This window comes from Zalophus californianus, chromosome 9, assembly GCF_009762305.2.
Source record: "Zalophus californianus isolate mZalCal1 chromosome 9, mZalCal1.pri.v2, whole genome shotgun sequence".
Taxonomy (NCBI): domain Eukaryota; kingdom Metazoa; phylum Chordata; class Mammalia; order Carnivora; family Otariidae; genus Zalophus; species Zalophus californianus.
In genome coordinates, this window is record NC_045603.1 from 60,615,136 (window position 1) to 60,634,587 (window position 19,452).

The window sequence follows — 19,452 nt, forward strand, 5'->3', positions numbered from 1 at the left end:
TGTGCTGAGAAAGCAAGAAATACAAATGCCTTGTAGGATGTCCACCAGACCCCGAACTATGGCTGTTGTGTGCAGTATCATCAGCTAGGTTTGGGTGAGGAGAATAAAACCTCAGGAAGCCATTATGGTATGAGATGGTGGCAAAAAAAGAAAGAAAAGAGGCTAGGCATTTCTGAAATAGGCCAAAACCTGTGCCTCCCCTTTCCCACAAGCTCTGAACAATGGAGCAATTTGCAATTTGAGAAAAATGGATGTTTTCAGAATAAATGGTAATCGCTGCTTCCAAGAAACTGCCTTGCAGTCACATTACTTCATTATCCTTACTCCAATTAGGGCGCTTTGGAGACTAAACCCCATCCATGAAATATTGGTCTATGATATGTACAGAAAGAGACCTACATTTGCTTCTTAGTCAGTATGGACGCTCCAGCCAGAGCACTGTCCTACTAGTGAAAACCTGCTCTACTCTTTCCATGCCTAAAACCATCAAGTCAAATGCAAGCGTTCTATTCCCCTCCCCCATACAAATTTATTACAATCTTGTTACTTTTCCTGCTTGCTACACTAAGAATGGATCAAAGCAGGGCTAGACTTTAACTTTATTGCCATCCCCACTCCCATCCCCCAAATATTCCCACATTTAATAATACACTGTAGCTTTCCCCAACACACACATTACTTGTGTTGCCAACAATAACACAAAAGGTAGAGAAGGAACCCTTACCTGACATTGATTAGATACTGAGCCAGGCTAATGCTGGCAGCAGATCCAGTGATGGTAACCTGCCTATCAGTAGATCCTTCCACTGGGTTCGCAATTTTGATCTGCGCCCCAGACATCTGACGGATCTCATTGATTTTGGCGCCTTGACGCCCGATTATGCAGCCAATCAACTTAAGAAGAGAAACAACAAGGCATACCAAAATTAAGACTTGCATGGCTAGGTCCAAGAATTCCATCCCACCCCTCCAGTGGTCTATAGCTTGGATCCACAATAATGGCAATGGAAACTACTATCCGCATCCTACACACCATACTCACATACTCCTGATTAAAAAACTTGACTCTAGATTGCATCTCCACTCTTGCCCTAATTTTGTCTGACTACCACAGATCAGAGCCAACTCTCAGCGGACTGACTCCGAGGAGCATTAGCTCATTTCCTAGAGTACCAATCCAAAGACAAAATAAAGCAGAGCCAACAGCCTAACAAACCAGTTTCCCATGGCTAGGGATAATAAAGGTCTCTGGTGTTTGGCAACAAAGATGCCTAAACTCATCCTGCTATGATTACCATTTTAATATACTGACAAAAATTCTGCTTAATTTATAATGCTTTTGCCTCTAGAAAAAAATAAAAAATTGGTCTACATTCATATCGTCCAATACTGTAGACACTAACACGTGATTACTGAAAACCTTTAGAGTGGCTACTGAGATTGTGAAATTGAGATTATTTTATTATTCTCACAATTTAAATAGCCAGATGTGGTTAGTGACTACCATGTTGGACAGAACACTCAATGGCCGCTGCTTTAAGGATAAGACTTCAGATCATCCAAGAAACTAAGGCCAATGGGAATTTATATCTGAGAGAAAAATGGTTTTCTCCCTCACGATACCTCAACCCAATAGTTTTACCTATTTTCTCCATCAGTTTTTATTTGATTCTACATACTTTTAAAATTTTAGTTTGGAATCTAAAAAAAACCCCATTTCCTTCCCTAGGCCTTAAGAACGGCATGACTGCATCAACTCTTATTTTTATCCCATGCAACCCTATTAATTATACTCACATCATTTGGAATGGTGAGTTCATGAGAAGTAGTCTGAGCAGATGCATCCAAACCTGCTAAAAGACAGAAGAGAGCAAGGAAGTTCAATGCATAGCAAACAAACCCCCACTGATCTGCACATTAACCTAACAGAAGGAAACAAACTGGAAACCCAGCATTGGCTGTTGGGATTCATCACTAACTTGGAAGCCTCCAAGGAGGAAAGAGGGGGAAAGGGGTACAGAAATATGCTGGAAAAGTTCCTCTGTAAACTCAGAAAAGCTGATTTCATGCCATTTCCTGCAAAGCCCAGCCTATTAGGGTGTAAGTGGATGGAAGCCAGGGGCAAGGGAATGTGGTAGGACCAAAATCTAACCAAATCCTTCTGCACTGCTCCCCTTTTCTGCTTAGGATTTCCTGCTGCTGTTGTGTTCCAATTTTATCTCACCTGATGCTCACTAGCACCAGTGCCAATATCATGCCTGTTACTGGGTACCATGGACTTTTGGCAGACATGCAGAGTTGCTTTAAATATACCTGTATCAGATTAACACCTCCCCCAATCCTAACCTACACTTGAAGGTCAAATAGAATGAAATGGCACCCAGGTGAGGGAAGTTCATTTCTCCAGATTTACTCCCTGACTTTTCCTCAATTGCTCAGTAATTTGTTCTGGTTTTTATTTTGTTTTCCAAAGAAAAAGAAAAAAAAATCCCATCAGCAAACACCCATATCCATCAATAATATTGACACCTGGAAAGGACCAGGCTGGCTGGCTAATGCTCAAAGCTAGTCTTGCTCTCAGCTGTGGCCTCTAAACTCAACATTTTTAGAAGGGGGTTGGCCAGATCCATCAAGGGACCCTCAGGGGCACCAGGCCCACCCCTTTGCTCTCTCAGCTCCTTTCTGCCATGTGCATCTTGCTGGTATGTCATGGGCAGTGAAACAAGACTCCCACCAGTTTATTAATATAACAGTAGAATACTACAGATTTTTTTTTTTAATCATTACCCCAATAGCCTTTCACCTCTGGAGAGCTGGATTCAATGCCTGTTAAGATACAAGTGAAAATGAGTTTGGTGGTCTCATCCTAACCCTATCGGACAAGTTATTCCTTATACAGAAAAAAAAGCCCCAAAAACAAAACAAAACAAAACCAAAAACCACTACACAATTTGGCACAAATGGATTTTCTACCCAGATCTGTGAATAGCTGGTGGAGAGAAAGGGGGTGCCAATCAGATCAAAGGGGCAGCAGTGAGGATGGGAAGAAATATTAGCCTACCCTTTGCCTGACAAGCATCCCCAGACCTCACCCCAAACCTTCCAGGGACTTTTTTTTTTTTTTTTTAAAAGAATAACTCACCCCAAATGAAAACCAAGTTAACAAACACATTACCTCCTTCGGTTTAGCGATAGAAGACAGGCAAGTTTAAACCAGCAGGATGCTGGGTAATGAAGTATGTTTTAAACAGATGTCAAACTGAGACCTTGGGGCTGGCCTCTGTCTTGCACTACACTTTACAGAAATAAACACTGAGGTATCCATACCACTGAATCCGGTGTTGCCATGCGTCATGGGAAAATGAGACTGTTGCATTGCCAACTGGTGCAGCTTGGTCAACTGCAGGGAGGAAACAGGAGAGGTTGGCATTAGAAGAGTAACAGAGTCAGGGCTCAAGCATATTCAAATTTGAAAATGCAGAGCTCCTGATCCCCAAAGTTGACTCTACTACTCAAACTACAACACAGGGTAAAGATGGGACTTATACCACAATCCTGGAGATGAGCAGAATTATGAAAGTAAGAGTTAGAAATAGAAAGGGCATCAGTACAAGAGAATGAATGCATTTTGGGTGTGTGAAAAGAAAAGCAGCAGCACCTGCCCGACAACCATCCCCTTGTGGGCTACTTAATGAAGGTGTTTGCAGCCATTGCAACAGTTGCCCCCGGGACAAGCACAGACAGGCTAGGTAAACAAACTGTGCAGTGGTGCTAGCGGAAACACACCATGCAGGGTTCTTTCAGTACTGGGAGAAGGGAAGGAGATGAGGGGGCAGGGAGACTGCAAGGAGGAGAGAGATTAAGATGAAACCAAACTGGGCTCAGCCCCACCCCCTCCCAATGGATTTCTACAGCTATTTTTCTTCACCTATATAAACTCTCCTGGCTGTTGTAAAACAATCCCTCCTCAAGGCTACTTCCCCTCCTGGGCCAAGCCAAGAACCAAACCCAACTTCCCAAGTCTAATGCTCAGCACCTGCAAAGGTTAGTAATGACAGAGGAAAGTGCAGAGAGAATGCCCTTACGCGAAGTTTGAATACCAGCGCTTTTAAATAGAGTGTTTAGTGGCGAGAACGGTTTTATTGAGTCGAATCCCCAAATATTCAGCTTATCCCTCCCTGTGCAAAATAAGCCCCTTTCCCACCCGCCCAGATGCTTTTTAAATTATCACCTCAAATTGAGGAGTACCCAAAGACAAACCCAACCTCCCACCCCACCCCCCATGGAAAGGACTCTATGAAGAGATACACAGTCCACTGTCAATTTATACCTGTGCCCTGGAATAATAAATCACAATATACTGTGGAACACTTCTTTTAGATAGAATAATCTGGAATATGGGGAAAGCAGAATCTAATAATCTGCTGAATTCAAATTTCCAATGATTATGTCAAAAAGCAAACAAGATGCTACTGTGGCCCTGATTAAAGATTATTTAAGACCCAAAATATGAGGTTCACCTTTTGAGGAAAACACTATAAATGTTTAAGACCCAACTCACTTCTGCCTATGTAGAAGAAAGAATGAAACAATTTTGGATGGGAGAGGGAGCTTTTCAAAACAAGAAGTGAAAACAAAACTTACATCTGGCTGTGGAATGGCATACTGTCCTTGAATGGTATAGGCCTACAAAAGGGAGGAAAACAGTTCCTATTAAAAAACCAATCACGGACAGCCACCCAGTGGGAGAAGGGGAGACAGATTTCAACTAGCCAGGAAGCCAGAGTTGAACTAGAGATGGGGGAGGCCAGAGATTGAGGCAGTAGATGGTATCTCACAAACACAGTCAGACCTGAGTTGGCCTTCTTTGAAACCTAAATATGATGCCTTATTCCAGGAAGCCTATGAAGGGAGCCATGTTCCCTGCAATCAAAGGCAAAATACACATTTGTTTCTTAAGGGAAAGGTGGGAAGTTGGATTAAGCAATGCCTCCTCGATTGACCAAACCCCCTTCTTTTTCCCTATATACAAGACAGCCTAGGAGGAAAATGTTCTCTTCCCTCAACCACCCCAACCCTTATATACCGGTCATGGTGACATGAATGATTTGTACTTGCACAAACCTACGTGGCATGTTTTGAAACACTTCCCTTTCCCTATCCCTATCTTATTTTTCTCTACATCTGCCTAAAGACGTTAAATGCACTGGAAGCTAGCGGAGTACCTAACACTAGGGAGCTGACCACAGGAATGCAAAATAAATAAATAAAACCAATCACTGTGTTCTAAACCCTGCACCTTCTCCCACCTCCCCCTCCATAAAAGGCCCTTGCAGCTCCCACTACACCCTCCTCCCCCCACACCATAACCTCCAAAAAGGGAGCTGGGTCTTCAGGGCAATGGGGAGGGAGACAAGGAGGAGGAACAGGGAGGGAGGGGAAGGAGTGGCTGGTTAACAGGATGTGAAGCTTTTCACATCACAGTGGCCAGTACCCCCAAAAGTGCACCCAGGTGGGGGTAGGAAGGTGAAAATGGGATAGGAAGAGTGGGAGATGGGGAAGAGGGATTGAACAACAAAAAAAAAAGGAAAAAAAAAGGAAAAAAAAAAGGAAAAAAAGGAAAAAAAAAGAAAAAAAAGAGAGTTGGTGTTACCATCTGGTGGGCTACGCGGCCTGTGTGAAATGAGGTGGGGGGGGTCAGTCCAGGTCCCCGTGGACAGGTGGTGTCCACAGCATAAAAATCACCAGCGCCACTGGCCCCCCGCGTGTTGGCAGTCTCGGCTGAGGCGGAAGGATTGAGTGAGCCTTGGAGACTGAACATCCCCTCTCACCTCTAGAGGTGGTCCCTCCAGGTCAGGGTTGAGGCACATGGACGGGGTGGTGTGGGGAAAGCTCGCACTGTCGCTGCCTGTGCTGTACCTGTCCTGTGGATAAATAGAGGATTTCAGTCTCCAGGGCTGTCAATCCGGCACCTTGTCACCAGCATGAAATTCACACAAAAAAAGTTGTTTAATTTTTTCTTTTCCTTTAAAAAGGAGCTCACGACACAATTTGAAACGAGCTGCAATCAGTGAATTTAAAAAAAAAAAAAGTTACCTTGTGGCAGGTATCACACTGCACAATTGGGCTATTTTCAGTAAGAATGAAGGGATGGGGCAACAGAGCTGATGCCAGCTACTGGTCAGTGTGGGATTAAGTCGAACCCCTACAGAGCCCACTTTTGTCACAAAGGAACAAAAGATACAGGTCCATCTGTGGACGTTGCATGAACCAGTCCATTTAAAAAGGCCCATGGGAATAATCAGGGCCACTCATGAAAGAAGCTTCGCCTTTAGAGGGTGGTCAACTGAATAAAGGGGGGGGGAGGGAGGTGGGGAAGCAAAGAGGTAAGAAGGGGGGGTGGAAAAAGGAAGAAAGGAAAGGGAGATGAAGAATTATAGAGAGGATTGCTGCTGCACAGCATGGGACTCTTTATAATCCCAAATGGGAGTGGAAGAATCCAGAAGAGCAGGAACCTAGAGTTTCTGGGGAGAAGGGAAAACTCCTAAGGCTAAGCCTCCTTGCTATACTGACTCTGGGCCTTTGTTTATCCTGCCTGATTATCCAGACTGACAGAACCCTTTAACCAATCTGGTTTAAACAAAGCAAGGTACTAAACTGTCTCAAGGTAGCACTGCAACACGATTTCTTGTGAAAGCTCCCAGAAGCACATGACAAACTAAGTCCCCAAAATCTTGTTCAGTTTTATGCCAACTCAAAATAGAATGTGAATGAGATGGACTTCAAGTTTTTGCTTCCCCCAATTCAAAAACAAGATGGAACTAATTGAGTTAAGTGTGCTTGTAACAGGCCAGCCCCTCACTGGGAAAAGGCATTCTGAGTAATGCACTTGCTTAGGCAGCCACCAAAATGAAGGTCACTATTTCAACCTGAACCCCAACATTTACAAAACTGACCTACCTACTTCTTAAATACTAACCAACGAAGCATAAAACTATCATGGTTCTATTCCATGCTCTTGTCATACAAATCTGACTTCAGAATAAACCATGTGCCAAGGATCAAGAGTTTAGGTGGGTGAAGTAGAAAGAGGCCAAGGGGGTGCTTTGGTGTTCTTACTCTAACACCAAACATGATAGCACCACAGCCCAACATGCTCTCCCCCTTCTATTCTCGTACACTGAACCCTTACCCCGGCTGGTTTCAGTTATGCCATGTGGGTTCAAACCAGCGTTTATGAGGTTAAGAGCCTGGGGGAACAATTCACTGGAGTTTGGGAGTGAAGGGGTAGGAGTAGGGGAGGTGAGGTGGGGGGGAAGGGGAAGTTTGTAGGACACTCAAGTTTAGGACCCCCCAATTTTGAGACCACCATCCAGAATCTCCTTCAGAGGTCCAGTTCTTCGCTACTTTTATTCAGACCTCTAAACAACACCCCACACATAAAAAAGCATGGATGGGGTGGTGGGAGAGGAAGAGAAGTAGTGACACCAAGGCCATTTTACCCTTTCTTCTAACCCAACCCACCTTAAATTACCAAATAAATTCCCCCTTCCGAGTGCCTACAAAACTCCCACTGTCTGCTAAAAATTAAGTAAGGGCTTGGCATTCATAGCTTTCTCCAGTACAAAAAAATAAAACTAAAAGCAGGTCAAACTAATGGCCAGAGTACAGGTTTCAGCAAGCATGCAGAGTGGCCTGGTGTGCTGCTGGCAAAGTTGACATTTCAAATATAATCCTTGTTCATTCTAGCCCACCAATAAGAACCTTCTTACCTGACCACCTGCAAAGATGACTGGAGAACTGGACGGCTTGGGCCGGTACGGGATGGTCACGCCCTTCGGGGGGGACTGGGAGAGAGTCAGAGGGGAAAAAAACAAAGAGAGATAAGGTTTCAAAGCTGCTTCAGCTGTGTGGCTTAAGCTCACACAGATCAGTTAAATTAAAAACTGTATTAATTTCCATCCCCTCACCTACCAACGTTGTCTCTGGCTAGATCTAATCTCAAATCATCTGCAGTTATTTGCCTTTAAAGCAGTAAGATGGGTCCGTGGACTACACAGCTCACACTAATTCTCATCAAGGTAGATTCCCCTGTAATAATTTATGCATTATTCCACGTTTTCAAATAAACCTAATGAACATGACAAACCTCTATGCATACATATATAGTTGGCAATTTAGGATCTTACATTTTGGCCTATATAAAAAATGAAGCCAAAACAGGAAATAAAGTACCCCAGTATTATGCCTAGAATAATAGACACTGTCAAGAAAAATAGTTCAAAGGTTCAGTCAGCGTTTTCCTAAACTCTACTTGAAAATCCTACTTTCCTTTCTCATTCAACATGGGACCAATTCCATTACAATTCTAAAAAGGTTTATTTTCCCTTAATTTTGCTATTCTTATTTTAATTGAATAACGTGCTACCAGGACCTCATAAATCATTCAAAATTATGGATAAATCTTCTCTTATATAAATATCTTGAATATAATCCTGCCTTAAAACAGAAATTAATTTGAAGAATGCGTCAAAGTTGCACATAGCCAAAATACTGTAATCCAAAAGGCAACTTAAACTCAGCTTCTCAGGAACCCAGTTACATCTTTTGTCCATTCAGTCCAAGTAGTGAATCTTCCCCTACCAATCCTACTAGAATTGCTGTAAACCAAAAGATCACTGCTGCTTAACAGTTTCTATTTTTGCTCAGACTGTAAGAAAAGTCAAAGCTGGGGGGAGGAAAATATGAACTCAGGGAACCTCTTCCCCACCCCCACTGGAAGCTTCTAACAGCTTCACCTAATTCTAGTCTTACTAAATATAGATCAGTCTGTCTCCCTAGAATCACCCTCCCCCCATTCTCAGCATGAGCCTGAGGGCTTACCTCCAACATGACCACGCAGATCTGTTTCACACACTCAATGATGGATTGCGGAATGCCAGCAATAGTGATGGCCCGCTCAGTTGAGTTGGGGAGCATATCCCCTGCCACCTGGACCTGAGCCCCTGTACTCTTTGGGGTAAAAAGAAATTTTAAAAATCAGATAAAAACAGCTCATACTCTTCCAATTCCCCAATCAGCGATTTTAGAGTCTAAAACTCAGTAGAGATACTTATCCCATCTCCTATTTTACCCTTTTTATCCTCCCTTCCCACTCTTCCCTTATTCCAGATAGGACTGTTTAATCACAGTTATAAATAAATTAGGCTCTGAAAGTCAAGAATAAACCTGAATAACAGCCTAAATTTAAGCTGTTCTCAAGAAAAAGGCCCTTCTAGAAATGATAGCTAGCTAATGATAGCTTCATGGGCCATCAAACAAAATCTCCGCAAGTATCATCCACTCTTCATTCTCTTATTGAACAAATATTTATATGAATGAAGCCCATTCTATGTGTCAGGCACCATTCCGGTTGCTTGGAATACATCAAACAAAACCAAAATCCCTGCTCTCATGGCATATACAATAAGCTCCTGAAAACTCCTTTAGGAGCCACTCAAATTTCATTCCAACATCCAATTCAGTAACTCCCAGATCCTATTAAAAGCTTCCATAATTCAATGTAAATGCCACAGTTTAAAAGAGACCACAATTACAACTACATCCTAATATACCTTCCTGTTTTCCCCTTGCTTAGTAGGAGTTTGGCCATAGAAAATATATGCTACTATTATATATCAAACTGTAACCTTCTTAGAAGACATAAAAGAAAGTATGTAGTCTCATGGAAAAGTTGCCAAATTAAAAAAATGGAAACGGGGCGCCTGGGTGGGTCAGTCAGGTGTCCGACTTTTGATTTCAGTTCAGGTCATGATCTCAAGGGTAGTGGGATCAAGCCTCATGTTGGGCTCCGTGCTGGGCAAGGAGCCTGCTTGGGATTCTCTCTCTCCCTCTGTCCCCCCCACTCCCCAGCACAGTGCTCTCTAAAATAAAAAGGAAAAAAAAGAAAAAAGAAAAAAAAAGGAAACCGGTCATATTCAACAGTCAGAAATTCTGGTTAACCTTCTGACTTGTTATGACATTATGAATTGTTAAAAAAAAAAAAACTACACATTTTTATGTATTCATCAATGGTACAATCCTTTTCTTCCCAATACAAAATCAAATTGTAATCATCTAGGACTGTTACTTTAATAATCTTCAATTCAAATACGAACTTTTCCTAGCCATACTAAGAGCTATTAATAGAGGAAGCCACATTTAGAATAAACATTCTGAAGACAACAGAAGTTACCAACCTCTCGTATTTCTTTGATCTTGCAACCACCTTTCCCAATGAGAGAGCCACACTGACTAGCAGGGACCACCAGCCTCAGGGTAACTGGGGGTCTACTGGCAGCTGTACTATTGGTCATAGAGCTGCTGATGTCCTTCAAAAAGAGATCCATCAGAACAAAAGAATAAGTTTAAGCAGATCCCTGGGACCCGTAACTGCTATTAACAGAATCGTTTTAACCTTATAAGGGACACATTATGTCATGATCTACCATCAGCGAAAAGTTCAAATATTGCCTCCCCTGCCCCCAAAACAACAATTTCTGAAAAGATAAAAAATACCTACAAATTTCCTCAGAATTAGCCCTAAATACAGTTTCCTTCATGGGGGGGGGGGGGGTGTAGGAAGAAAAGTGAGTATTAGTTTTCGAAATTAGAGCTGACTGCAAAGTAAAACAATATTGAAGTCAAAATTAAATAAAATATTAAAAGATGAAACAACGCAACCCAATATTCAAAGACCCAATCCTATCCTCTTAGAAAACTGGGATTTAAGTTGTGTACTTCTTTGTCTCATTATTTTAATTTCTTGCTATTATCACCATCATACAGATAATGAAATTGAGGCCAAGGACTCACCCCAATCACATCTAAAAAGCTATAGATTTGAAATTCAAAGATTGTATTGGCTCCAAAGCCCACCATCTTTCCCATAACAATATGCTACATCCAAAAGTCATGGTTTTAACCTAGTTAAATTTAGCCTCCCGAGGATTAAGTGGTTTAAACATAACTTCTCAGCCTAATCTCTATGCAGTAGCTGGACCTGGAAAGTGCTTAAACATAAGCCCTTAAAGTCAAGGACATGTTAAACTATGAACAGATCTTCTGAATGTTTTTTAAGCTTCAGACTCTGGATTAGCAGGGCCTTGCAGGTCAAAAGATAACATTTCTGATCTTGGCCATGATAAAATTTCAGGCACCATTAAGTATCCAACCACCAACCCAAGCAGTAGCCAACAGCTCTCCTCTGCCTGTAGTGTCAAATGCATGATTAGCAACATTACTGAAGAGCGGGAGGAGGCTGAAGACGACAAGACCTAAGGCAAAGACTATTCAGTGTCTGAAGGCTGAGGTACCTTGGTGAACAAAAAAAAAAGCTTCCCTCTGCCAAAAAACCTCTGGCACTGATTATTTTGCTTCTGATAACCTATAAAACATTCCCTCCCTTCAAGTATAGATCTGACACAACATTTCAGATTTTCTTAAAAAAGGTAACTACACCCAAGGTTGCAAGGCATCTGTATTTATAGTACGTAATAGTGTTCACCAAGGCACCTAAAGAAAGCACACTTAGGCTCACTCAACTATAAATCAGAGAACATAACGTTTAGTAATGAAGTACTCATACCTTCAAAACTGTCAGTCAAAAAAATGAAAATAAAAGATGCTAGTTTTTCCACACAATTTTTTAATGCTGAGTCCCTGGTAATAGTCAAGCTATTTTTTTTTATTTAATGATTCAAGTGACTTAATAGTCAAATTTTGGAGACACTGAAGGGGGGGCAAAGGACCCATTCGTAGATATTTATGATCCATTCTGTTCTTGAATTTAAAAAGTTCTCAGAAAGGGCGCCCGGGTGGCTCAGTCGTTAAGCATCTGCCTTCGGCTCAGGTCATGATCCCGGGGTCCTGGGATCGAGCCCCCCATCAGGCTCCCTGCTCCACGGGAAGCCTGCTTCTCCCTCTCTCACTAAATTAATTAAAAGTTCTCAGAAAATCACTAAGTTATCTAGAAGCACTTTAAAAGGAAGACTAAATGGAGAGGGGTGTCTAGGTGGCTCAGTTGTTTGAGCAGCCAACTCTTGATTTTGGTTCAGGTCATGATCACAGGGTCCTGGGATTTAGCCCTGCGTCAGGCTCTGCACTCACCAGGAGTCTACCTGAGGAGTCTCTGCCTCTCCCTCTCTCATGAGGGCATACACAAACACTCTCTAAATAAATAAAATAAAAATGAAACTTAAAAAACACCCAAAAGTAAAATTAAAACAAAGACTAAGTGCAGAACAAGAGAACAAACCTCTTCCAGTTTGTCAATGATCATAGCAAAGGCTTTGAAGATGGCGTTAGTGGGTCCAGCCAAAGTGATAATTCTCTCAGGACAATTCCCTTCTGAGATGTTGATACGCGCACCACTCTGGATAAAAAACAAAGCCAAGAGGTTAAATAAGACAAAAAGATCTGAGCATATACAGAATAAACAGCCTCCCCCCGTAAGATAAGCAAGGAACTGCCTACGTAATCTTGACACAAGGCAATTTCAGCATCATTTCAAACATTGCTCATTTTTGTCCTCAGACTACAGAAGCTGCCTTAATGTTTGAATGAACTGAGACACAGGAACTACATTTCCCAGCATACTATATGTCATTACAAATAACCAAGCCAGAAAAATACCACATTTTCATTTTGAGACATTCCCCCCTGTAATCACTCATTAAAGAAAATTTTTGCCTTTAAGGACTTAACATTCCCTAAAACTCCCCCCACATAACTCACCTCCTCACGCATCTTCTTAACTGATTCTCCTTTCTGTAAGAGGAAAAGTCAAGAATGAGCTCCAACTGCTATTTCAACCCAGACTGACTAAACAGTAATTAGAGTTGAAGTGAAACTGTCTTACCTTTCCGATGATACTGCCAACTTCCTGCAATGGAGAAAACCAGCGTCAAATAAGAGGAAACTCTAAAGTGTTCATTAACATGAAAAGGAATTTTTAACTGTCCAAAGCAATGGGAAAACTAAGATTTATAGGGAAGGGATTGGGTGGGCTTTTTCTTTGCTTTGCTCAAAACATAAATGAAGATATCCAAGAATTTTGAAGGAATAATGATGCAGGAATGATTTAATGCTATTGTGCTTAGTATGTTATTTTTTAAAGTACCAAATACATCACCCTTCACCCTCCACCCCCCGCATTAAAAGTTTCCCAAAATTGTCTGGGCAGAGGAAATCTACTTATCACAAGCTATAGCAACCTCCACAGGCAAAATCTTATTATCCAGACATGCGACAGTCTTTGGCTCCATCCTCTAGTTAAGCCTTTCCTGCTCAGCAGAGCTTCCTACTAAAAGTCTGTCCATTTTCCCACTACACTCTCATCTACTCTGATAGAGAAGAGTGCTAAAGCCAGATGCCCCACAGTGCTAATCTGATGAGCTCCAAGATGCATGCCCTCTCTTCCTGGCCTCTCCCTGAGCAGTTACTATGACCCAATTTCCCAAGCTGGTGCATACCTTTCCATGCATAAGTAGCCGGATGGTGAGAGTGACATTTAATCCACCTTCAATCACACCGGTGTCCATGTCGAGCAGTATTCTGGGGAGCTGGACTTTGAGTGGTCAAGTCTTTGGTCACTGGTGGGGGTGAAAGCCAAAAACTGAAATGCAAACATGATCAAAAATCAGAAACAACAGGAGAAATAGTTCCTAAAATCATTTTCACCATTATCAATGTTCTCTCTTTTCCTTAAATCACAACCTATCAATTGGCAAGCTTGTATATATCCAGCACAACTACACTAATGACAACTATTTACAGCTCAGGTTCTGTTAAGAGTATGGAAAGAGACTTTTCAGTCTGCTCTCCTTAATGGTAGGGTTTCCGCTGACTCTCAGGATGAGGAAGATTCCTTCAATCGGCAATGGTTGTAAAGGAACTGCTGAACCTGCACTTGTCCTTCAGCAGAATAAGCTTTGACAGGATACAGAAACACCTGGAAATCATGAGGCCAAACCTCAAACTAACCAACTGCAGAGAGGCAGATAACCTTTTGCTTCCCTGTTAGGTAGCAGTTCAGGTTGAAAGCTAGGAAGGACACAAAGTTTTCTTACTTGCAGCAATTTCTAGGTAAAAAACTGAGATGTATCGCACATTAAAATTTCTAATCTTGACAGATGACACCAAATAATTTTAATAAAATTTAAATCAACAACCTCACTGAAAAAGGCATTATCAGAAAGCCTTCTACAAACGCTGGGATTCCATATTCTCCTTTGGGAAAACAGTACATTAAGCACAGCCTGAGAGTCCTTTCTTCTATTCCCTTTCCCAACCCAACTTGATAATCACTCGGATTTGAAAATTTTCCTTGCTTCTGTGTATTAACCTTTGTTACTACTTCATCTTTAATCAAATCTATTAAATCTTAAATGTTCTTCCAAAGAAAACAATACAAATAAAACTAGTATTGCTAAAAATTTATTGTATAGTTGTTTTAAAGCAACAGCAGTAAGGAACCTTTCCTACAGAGAAAGCTCTTTCCCCATCCGTCCTCTGAAACAATGTTCCCAATATTTGTTTTAAAGTAACAAATTACATGCAGAAAGATAATTTGTTTTTTGGATATACCTTTTCCTACCATACCTCCTTTAGGACCTAACAGCATTAGCTTTAAAAAGGTTCTCCAAAGTTGATAAATTTCTCCAGTGACATTTTTAGCAACCATCCCTTCAAAACAACATCAATGAACTCTCCTACAACTAGTTTTCCCCCTTCACAAACCAGCCACCGTTTTAACTTTGCTCTAACACAAAGCCCATCCCTAAACACTTAAAAAGTGTTTTTAAGTTGCTGCCAGATCATTCTGTTTATGGCAAGCTGCCCCATGGTTACCTCCAGAGCATGATTTAAAAGATGGGCTGTGCATCCCCAAGGCACCTCATTCCCCCATCTTCAAAACAGAATTAACTGCTGGCAAAATCCCAAAATTCAACACTTTTCACTCATGGAAAAACAACAGTGCTGGGGGGGAGGGGGACTGAGTGGAAAGGGGGAGACAGAGTTACGTCTGTAAGAATGACTTTGTTTTTTAAAATAAGATATGGTAAAATATTGGCAGTTTAGCTCCTTATCTCCACTCAAATGTAACAGGAAACACTTTACAAACACCACAACAACGCAAGTACGAAAGGACAAGAACACTGAAAATCTTTTAGAAGGCCATTTCGTGATTAAGGCACAAAGCTGCATTTCTAACTCCAAACATCCAAGAAATCCCTGTCATGTTCTCCTGAGTAGGTCAATATAAGTGTACCCAATCCCAGGAATCCAGCTGTTAATCCTACAGTCCATTACCCCTTCTCCTATAAATAGCTCGGCCTGGGTCTATATCGGCAGGCATTTTGTAATTTCAAAATTCGTTACCCCGAGAGAACGTCCTGAATAACTCGGTAACTGGGAGCCCGTTTACCCTTTCTTTAACTCCGCAGCCCCCCTCCCCTCGGTCATCCAAACATTTTCCAATTAAAAAATGCCCCCCCCATCCCTCCACCAGAAAAGAGAGAAGGGAAAAAAAATAAACGGTTCGGTCGGGGGGGGGCGCTGCGATCCAGGGGGAGGGGCCGGACTAGTAGCGCCTCCTCGTGTGCCTGCGCCAGCGCCTGACCCCCGCGGGGAGCCGCGCTCACCCGCCCGGCCAGCAAGCCGGCCATCGCCTCCCCCCACCCCCTTCAACCAACAAATCCACCGCCGCCCCCCCTACCGCGCGCGCGCCCTCCTTGACTCCTGCGCAGCCGCCACCGGGAAAAGGCGGGGGGAGGGGGGTAGGCCTTGCGCGAGGCCTAGTAGGCCGCGCCTGAGCCAGGGCCTCGCGTGAATGGCCGGCGAGCCAGAGTGAGGGGGTAGGCGCTCACGCGGTACTACGCGAGGCCGGGGCTCGTGACGAGAACCGGAGCCCGCTGAGAAAGATGGCAAGAGTGGAAACAGAGCTATAGCTGGGGGCGGAGGGAGAATTTTGAAGCTTACCTGCAGGCGCGAGGCGACTGAGGGGAAAAGGGGAGCGGGCGGGAAGGGGAAGGGCGGGAGGCCGGGGGCGGAACAATAGGGGCGGGCGGGAAGGCGAGGGGGGCCCCGCGGGCGGGCGGAGGAGGAAGGGGGGGGTGGAGGAGGAGGAGGAGGAAGGGGGAAAGAGACCCCGGGGCGGGTGGAGGGCGGCGGAGGGCGGGCGGGCGGGCGGAGGGCGGGCGGGCGGGAGAGGGCGCAGGCTGCGGCTGCTCCGGCTGCTGCCTCTGCTGGTCTGGGAGGGGGACGGGGCGGAGCGGCCCGCTTTCAACCCCGCGCACCCTCCGACCCCGGAAGCGCTAACCGCCCCGGGGGCCGGCGAGGCGACTGCGTCGCCCGAACCTTCCCCACGCAATGCGGACGGCCTCCCAACAGCCTAGAGCGGCTCCATGGACAGCGTCGGCACCAGTGAGACGACACCTGGTAGCGAATGGCCAAGTCTTATGATAGAGCGGCAGCGTGAGGACAGGGAGGAAGCTAGTGGCCCCTAGCGGGCTGATTGGAAAGATCAGGCGTGAGTGCGGAGAGAGTTGGCAGTCGCCATGGATAAAGGAGACAAGAGGGAAAAGGGATGGGTGAGAAGAAAAGAAACGGGAAAAACCCAGTAGTCTATAGTAATACTCATAAAAAAATGAAAGAAAGGAAGAAAGGAAGGAAGGAAGGAAGGAAGGAAGGAAGGAAGGAAGAAAGAAAGAAAGAAAGAAAGAAAGAAAGAAAGAAAGAAAGAAAGAAAGAAAGAAAGAAAGAAAGAAAAGGGAAGAAAAAAAAGGAAGAAAGAAGAAAGAAAGAAAGAAAGAAAGAAAAAGAAAGAAAGAAAGAAAGAAAGAAAGAAAGAAAGAAAGAAAGAGAAAAAACCTAATTTGCCACATTGAAGGCGACTTTTACATCAACTCCTTACTCTGAAAATTAGTGATCAAAAGGAAAGAATTAAGCATTTACTCCCTCTTAGGAAGAACTGCAGTTCATCCGTTGTTGGTAAGGGAAAACTCTTTTTTAAAAGATTTCCATCTAATAAATGTAAAAAGAATGAAAGAGTTAGAAAATCACCATCCATTCTGCAACCCAAAATGAAATAATTCATTCAGGCCGGTGGCATCAGTCATCAAACTTTAAGTGAAAGGTTGATAGGGGGAGAGGATATTATCATAGGGCCAAATATCACCACACACATGACTGGCAAATTGCACAGAAAAAAAAAAAGTAATCTAAAATGGAGAGATCTGATAATCACCACCGTACCCAAGTGATCAAACGTTGCAACACTAATAGCAGGACAAGTTTGACATTATGTGGTCCCTGATTAAATAAAATAAATACATAGCATTGTCTATTAAGTATTCTTGTCAAAAGTGTTTAATCTTAATCTTATCAACCTTTAGACCTAATTTGCAGTGTACAGGAAATTTATGAGGGATAAAGGAATAAGTTAAATACAACACACTGCAGGGAGATAATCAACAAACACAGAATGGGGATAGTCTGCAAAACAATTAGTCGAGGGGACACCTGGGTGGCTCAGTTGGTTAAGCAGCCAACTGGATTTTGGCTCAGATCATCATTTCAGGGTCGTGAGATAGAGCCCAGGTCGGGCTCTGCACTCAGCAGGGAGTCCGCTTGAGATTCTCTCTCTCCCTCTGCCCCTCCCTGCCTCTCAAATAAATAAATCTTTTTTTTAAAGATTTTATTTATTTATTTGAGAGAGAGATTGAGAGAGAGAGAGTGAGCACATGGAGGGGGGAGTCAGAGGGAGAAGCAGGCTCCCCCTGAGCAAGGAGCCCGATGCGGGACTCGATCCTGGGACTCCAGGATCATGACCTGAGCCGAAGGCAGTCGCTTAACCAACTGAGCCACCCAGGCGCCCCTCAAATAAATAAATCTTAAAAAAAAAAAAAAGACAACTACCCCAGTCTCTTTAACTTTTTTTTAAGATTTTATTTATTTAAGGGGTGCCTGGGTGGCTCAGTCAGTTAAGCATCTGCCTTCAGCTCAGGTCATGATCCCAGCGTCCTGGGATCCAGGCCCGCATCGGGCAGCCTGCTCAGCGGGAAGCCTGCTTCTCCCTCTCCCTCTGCCCCTGCTGTGTTCCCTCTCGCACTGTGTCTCTCTCTGTCAAATAAATAAAATCTTTTAAAAAATAAATGAAACTTTTTGTAAAAAAATAAACAAAACAACAAAAAACCAAGAAGAGCTCTGGCAGGGAATAAGACAAAATAAGGAGAAGGAAATTAAGAGAAAGCAAATACAGGGTGATTTATTGAACTTTGTTCAAGTCCTTTAGGTGTCAGTTCTGGCCTTGATATTAGTAAGTTTTATTGGGTAACCCCAATTCATTGGAGTCATCTGAAGAGGAACAGCTTCCGGAAGTGAAAAATACAGCTTGGGGATTCCAGTTCCCTGGTGTGGGGGTGTGTGTATTAGAAACAATTTGAGATAGAAATAAAAAGAAGTCTGTCATTGGCAAAGGCAAGGAGCGGACCAAATACTGAAAGAGAGGAAAGGAAATTAAGAAAATGTTGGGGGGGAAAAAAAAAGAAAGAAAATGTTGGGACACTAACATTTCAGAAAAATAAATTTTTTAAGATTATATTTATTTATTTGACACAGAGAGAGCACAAGCAGGCAGAGCACCATGGAGAGGGAAAGGGAGAAGCAGGCTCCCTGATAAGCAGAGAGCCCAACATGGGGCCCCATCCCAGGACCCTGGGATCATGACCTAGACCAAAGGCAGACGCTTAACCAACTGAGCCACCAACGCACCCTCAAAAAAAATGTTTTAAGTTTTATTGATTTAAGTAATCTCTACACCCAACACGAGGCTCAAACTCACAACCCTGAGATCAAGAGCTGCATGCTCTTCTGACTGAGCTGACCAGGTGCCCCAGGACACTAACATTTCAAATCAAACTAAGGAGCGGGCTTACTGTGAGGCCTGTGCAGAAGATCAGATTAACCTCAAGATTTTGCACTTGGGGGTGCGGGGCGCCTGGGTGGCTCAGTCGTTAAGCATCTGCCTTCGGCTCAGGTCATGGTCCCAGGGTCCTGGAATCAAGCCACATGTCGGGCTCCCTGCTCCATGGGAAGCCTGCTTCTCCCTCTCCTACTCCCCCTGCTTGTGTTCCCTCTCTCGCTGTGTCTCTCTCCATCAAATAAATAAATAGAATCTTAAAAAAAAGAAAAAAAGATTTTGCTCTTGGGGGGTACCTGGGTGGCTCAGTCGGTTAAACGTCTGCCTTTGGCTCAGGTTATGATCCTGGGGTCCTGGGATGGAGCCCAGAGTCAGGCTCCCTACTCCACTGGGGAATATGTTGTCCCTCTCCCTCTGGCTCCATCTCCTCCCCCACTCATGCTCTCTCTCTCTCCCTCCCTCTCTCAAATAAATAAAAATCTTAAAAAAAA

At 43.4% G+C, this 19,452-nt stretch overlaps 1 protein-coding gene across 14 annotated transcripts in view; it reads right to left on the bottom strand.

Annotated features, from left to right (window-relative positions):
* PCBP2 (poly(rC) binding protein 2) overlaps positions 1 to 16,175 on the bottom strand; it is a 22,062-nt gene extending 5,887 nt beyond the window's left edge. The window contains exons 1-14 of one of the 14 annotated variants that reach the window (XM_027592159.2): positions 16,021 to 16,175; positions 13,512 to 13,654; positions 12,899 to 12,922; positions 12,775 to 12,807; positions 12,296 to 12,412; positions 10,239 to 10,370; positions 8,884 to 9,012; positions 7,773 to 7,847; positions 5,832 to 5,924; positions 4,645 to 4,686; positions 3,328 to 3,400; positions 2,788 to 2,826; positions 1,798 to 1,850; positions 725 to 894 (exon numbers count right to left, since the gene is read on the bottom strand). In XM_027592159.2, coding sequence (XP_027447960.1) covers positions 725 to 894; positions 1,798 to 1,850; positions 2,788 to 2,826; positions 3,328 to 3,400; positions 4,645 to 4,686; positions 5,832 to 5,924; positions 7,773 to 7,847; positions 8,884 to 9,012; positions 10,239 to 10,370; positions 12,296 to 12,412; positions 12,775 to 12,807; positions 12,899 to 12,922; positions 13,512 to 13,580 — 1,049 coding nt within the window. In that variant the 5' untranslated portion in view covers positions 13,581 to 13,654; positions 16,021 to 16,175. Of the gene's footprint in view, positions 1 to 724; positions 895 to 1,797; positions 1,854 to 2,787; positions 2,827 to 3,327; positions 3,401 to 4,644; positions 4,687 to 5,831; positions 5,925 to 7,772; positions 7,860 to 8,883; positions 9,013 to 10,238; positions 10,371 to 12,295; positions 12,413 to 12,774; positions 12,808 to 12,898; positions 12,923 to 13,511; positions 13,655 to 15,420; positions 15,443 to 16,020 lie in introns of those variants that run through there. The other 13 variants (XM_027592158.2, XM_027592157.2, XM_027592155.2 and 10 more) reach the window with 13 other exon arrangements.
* Positions 16,176 to 19,452: the final 3,277 nt, after the last annotated feature.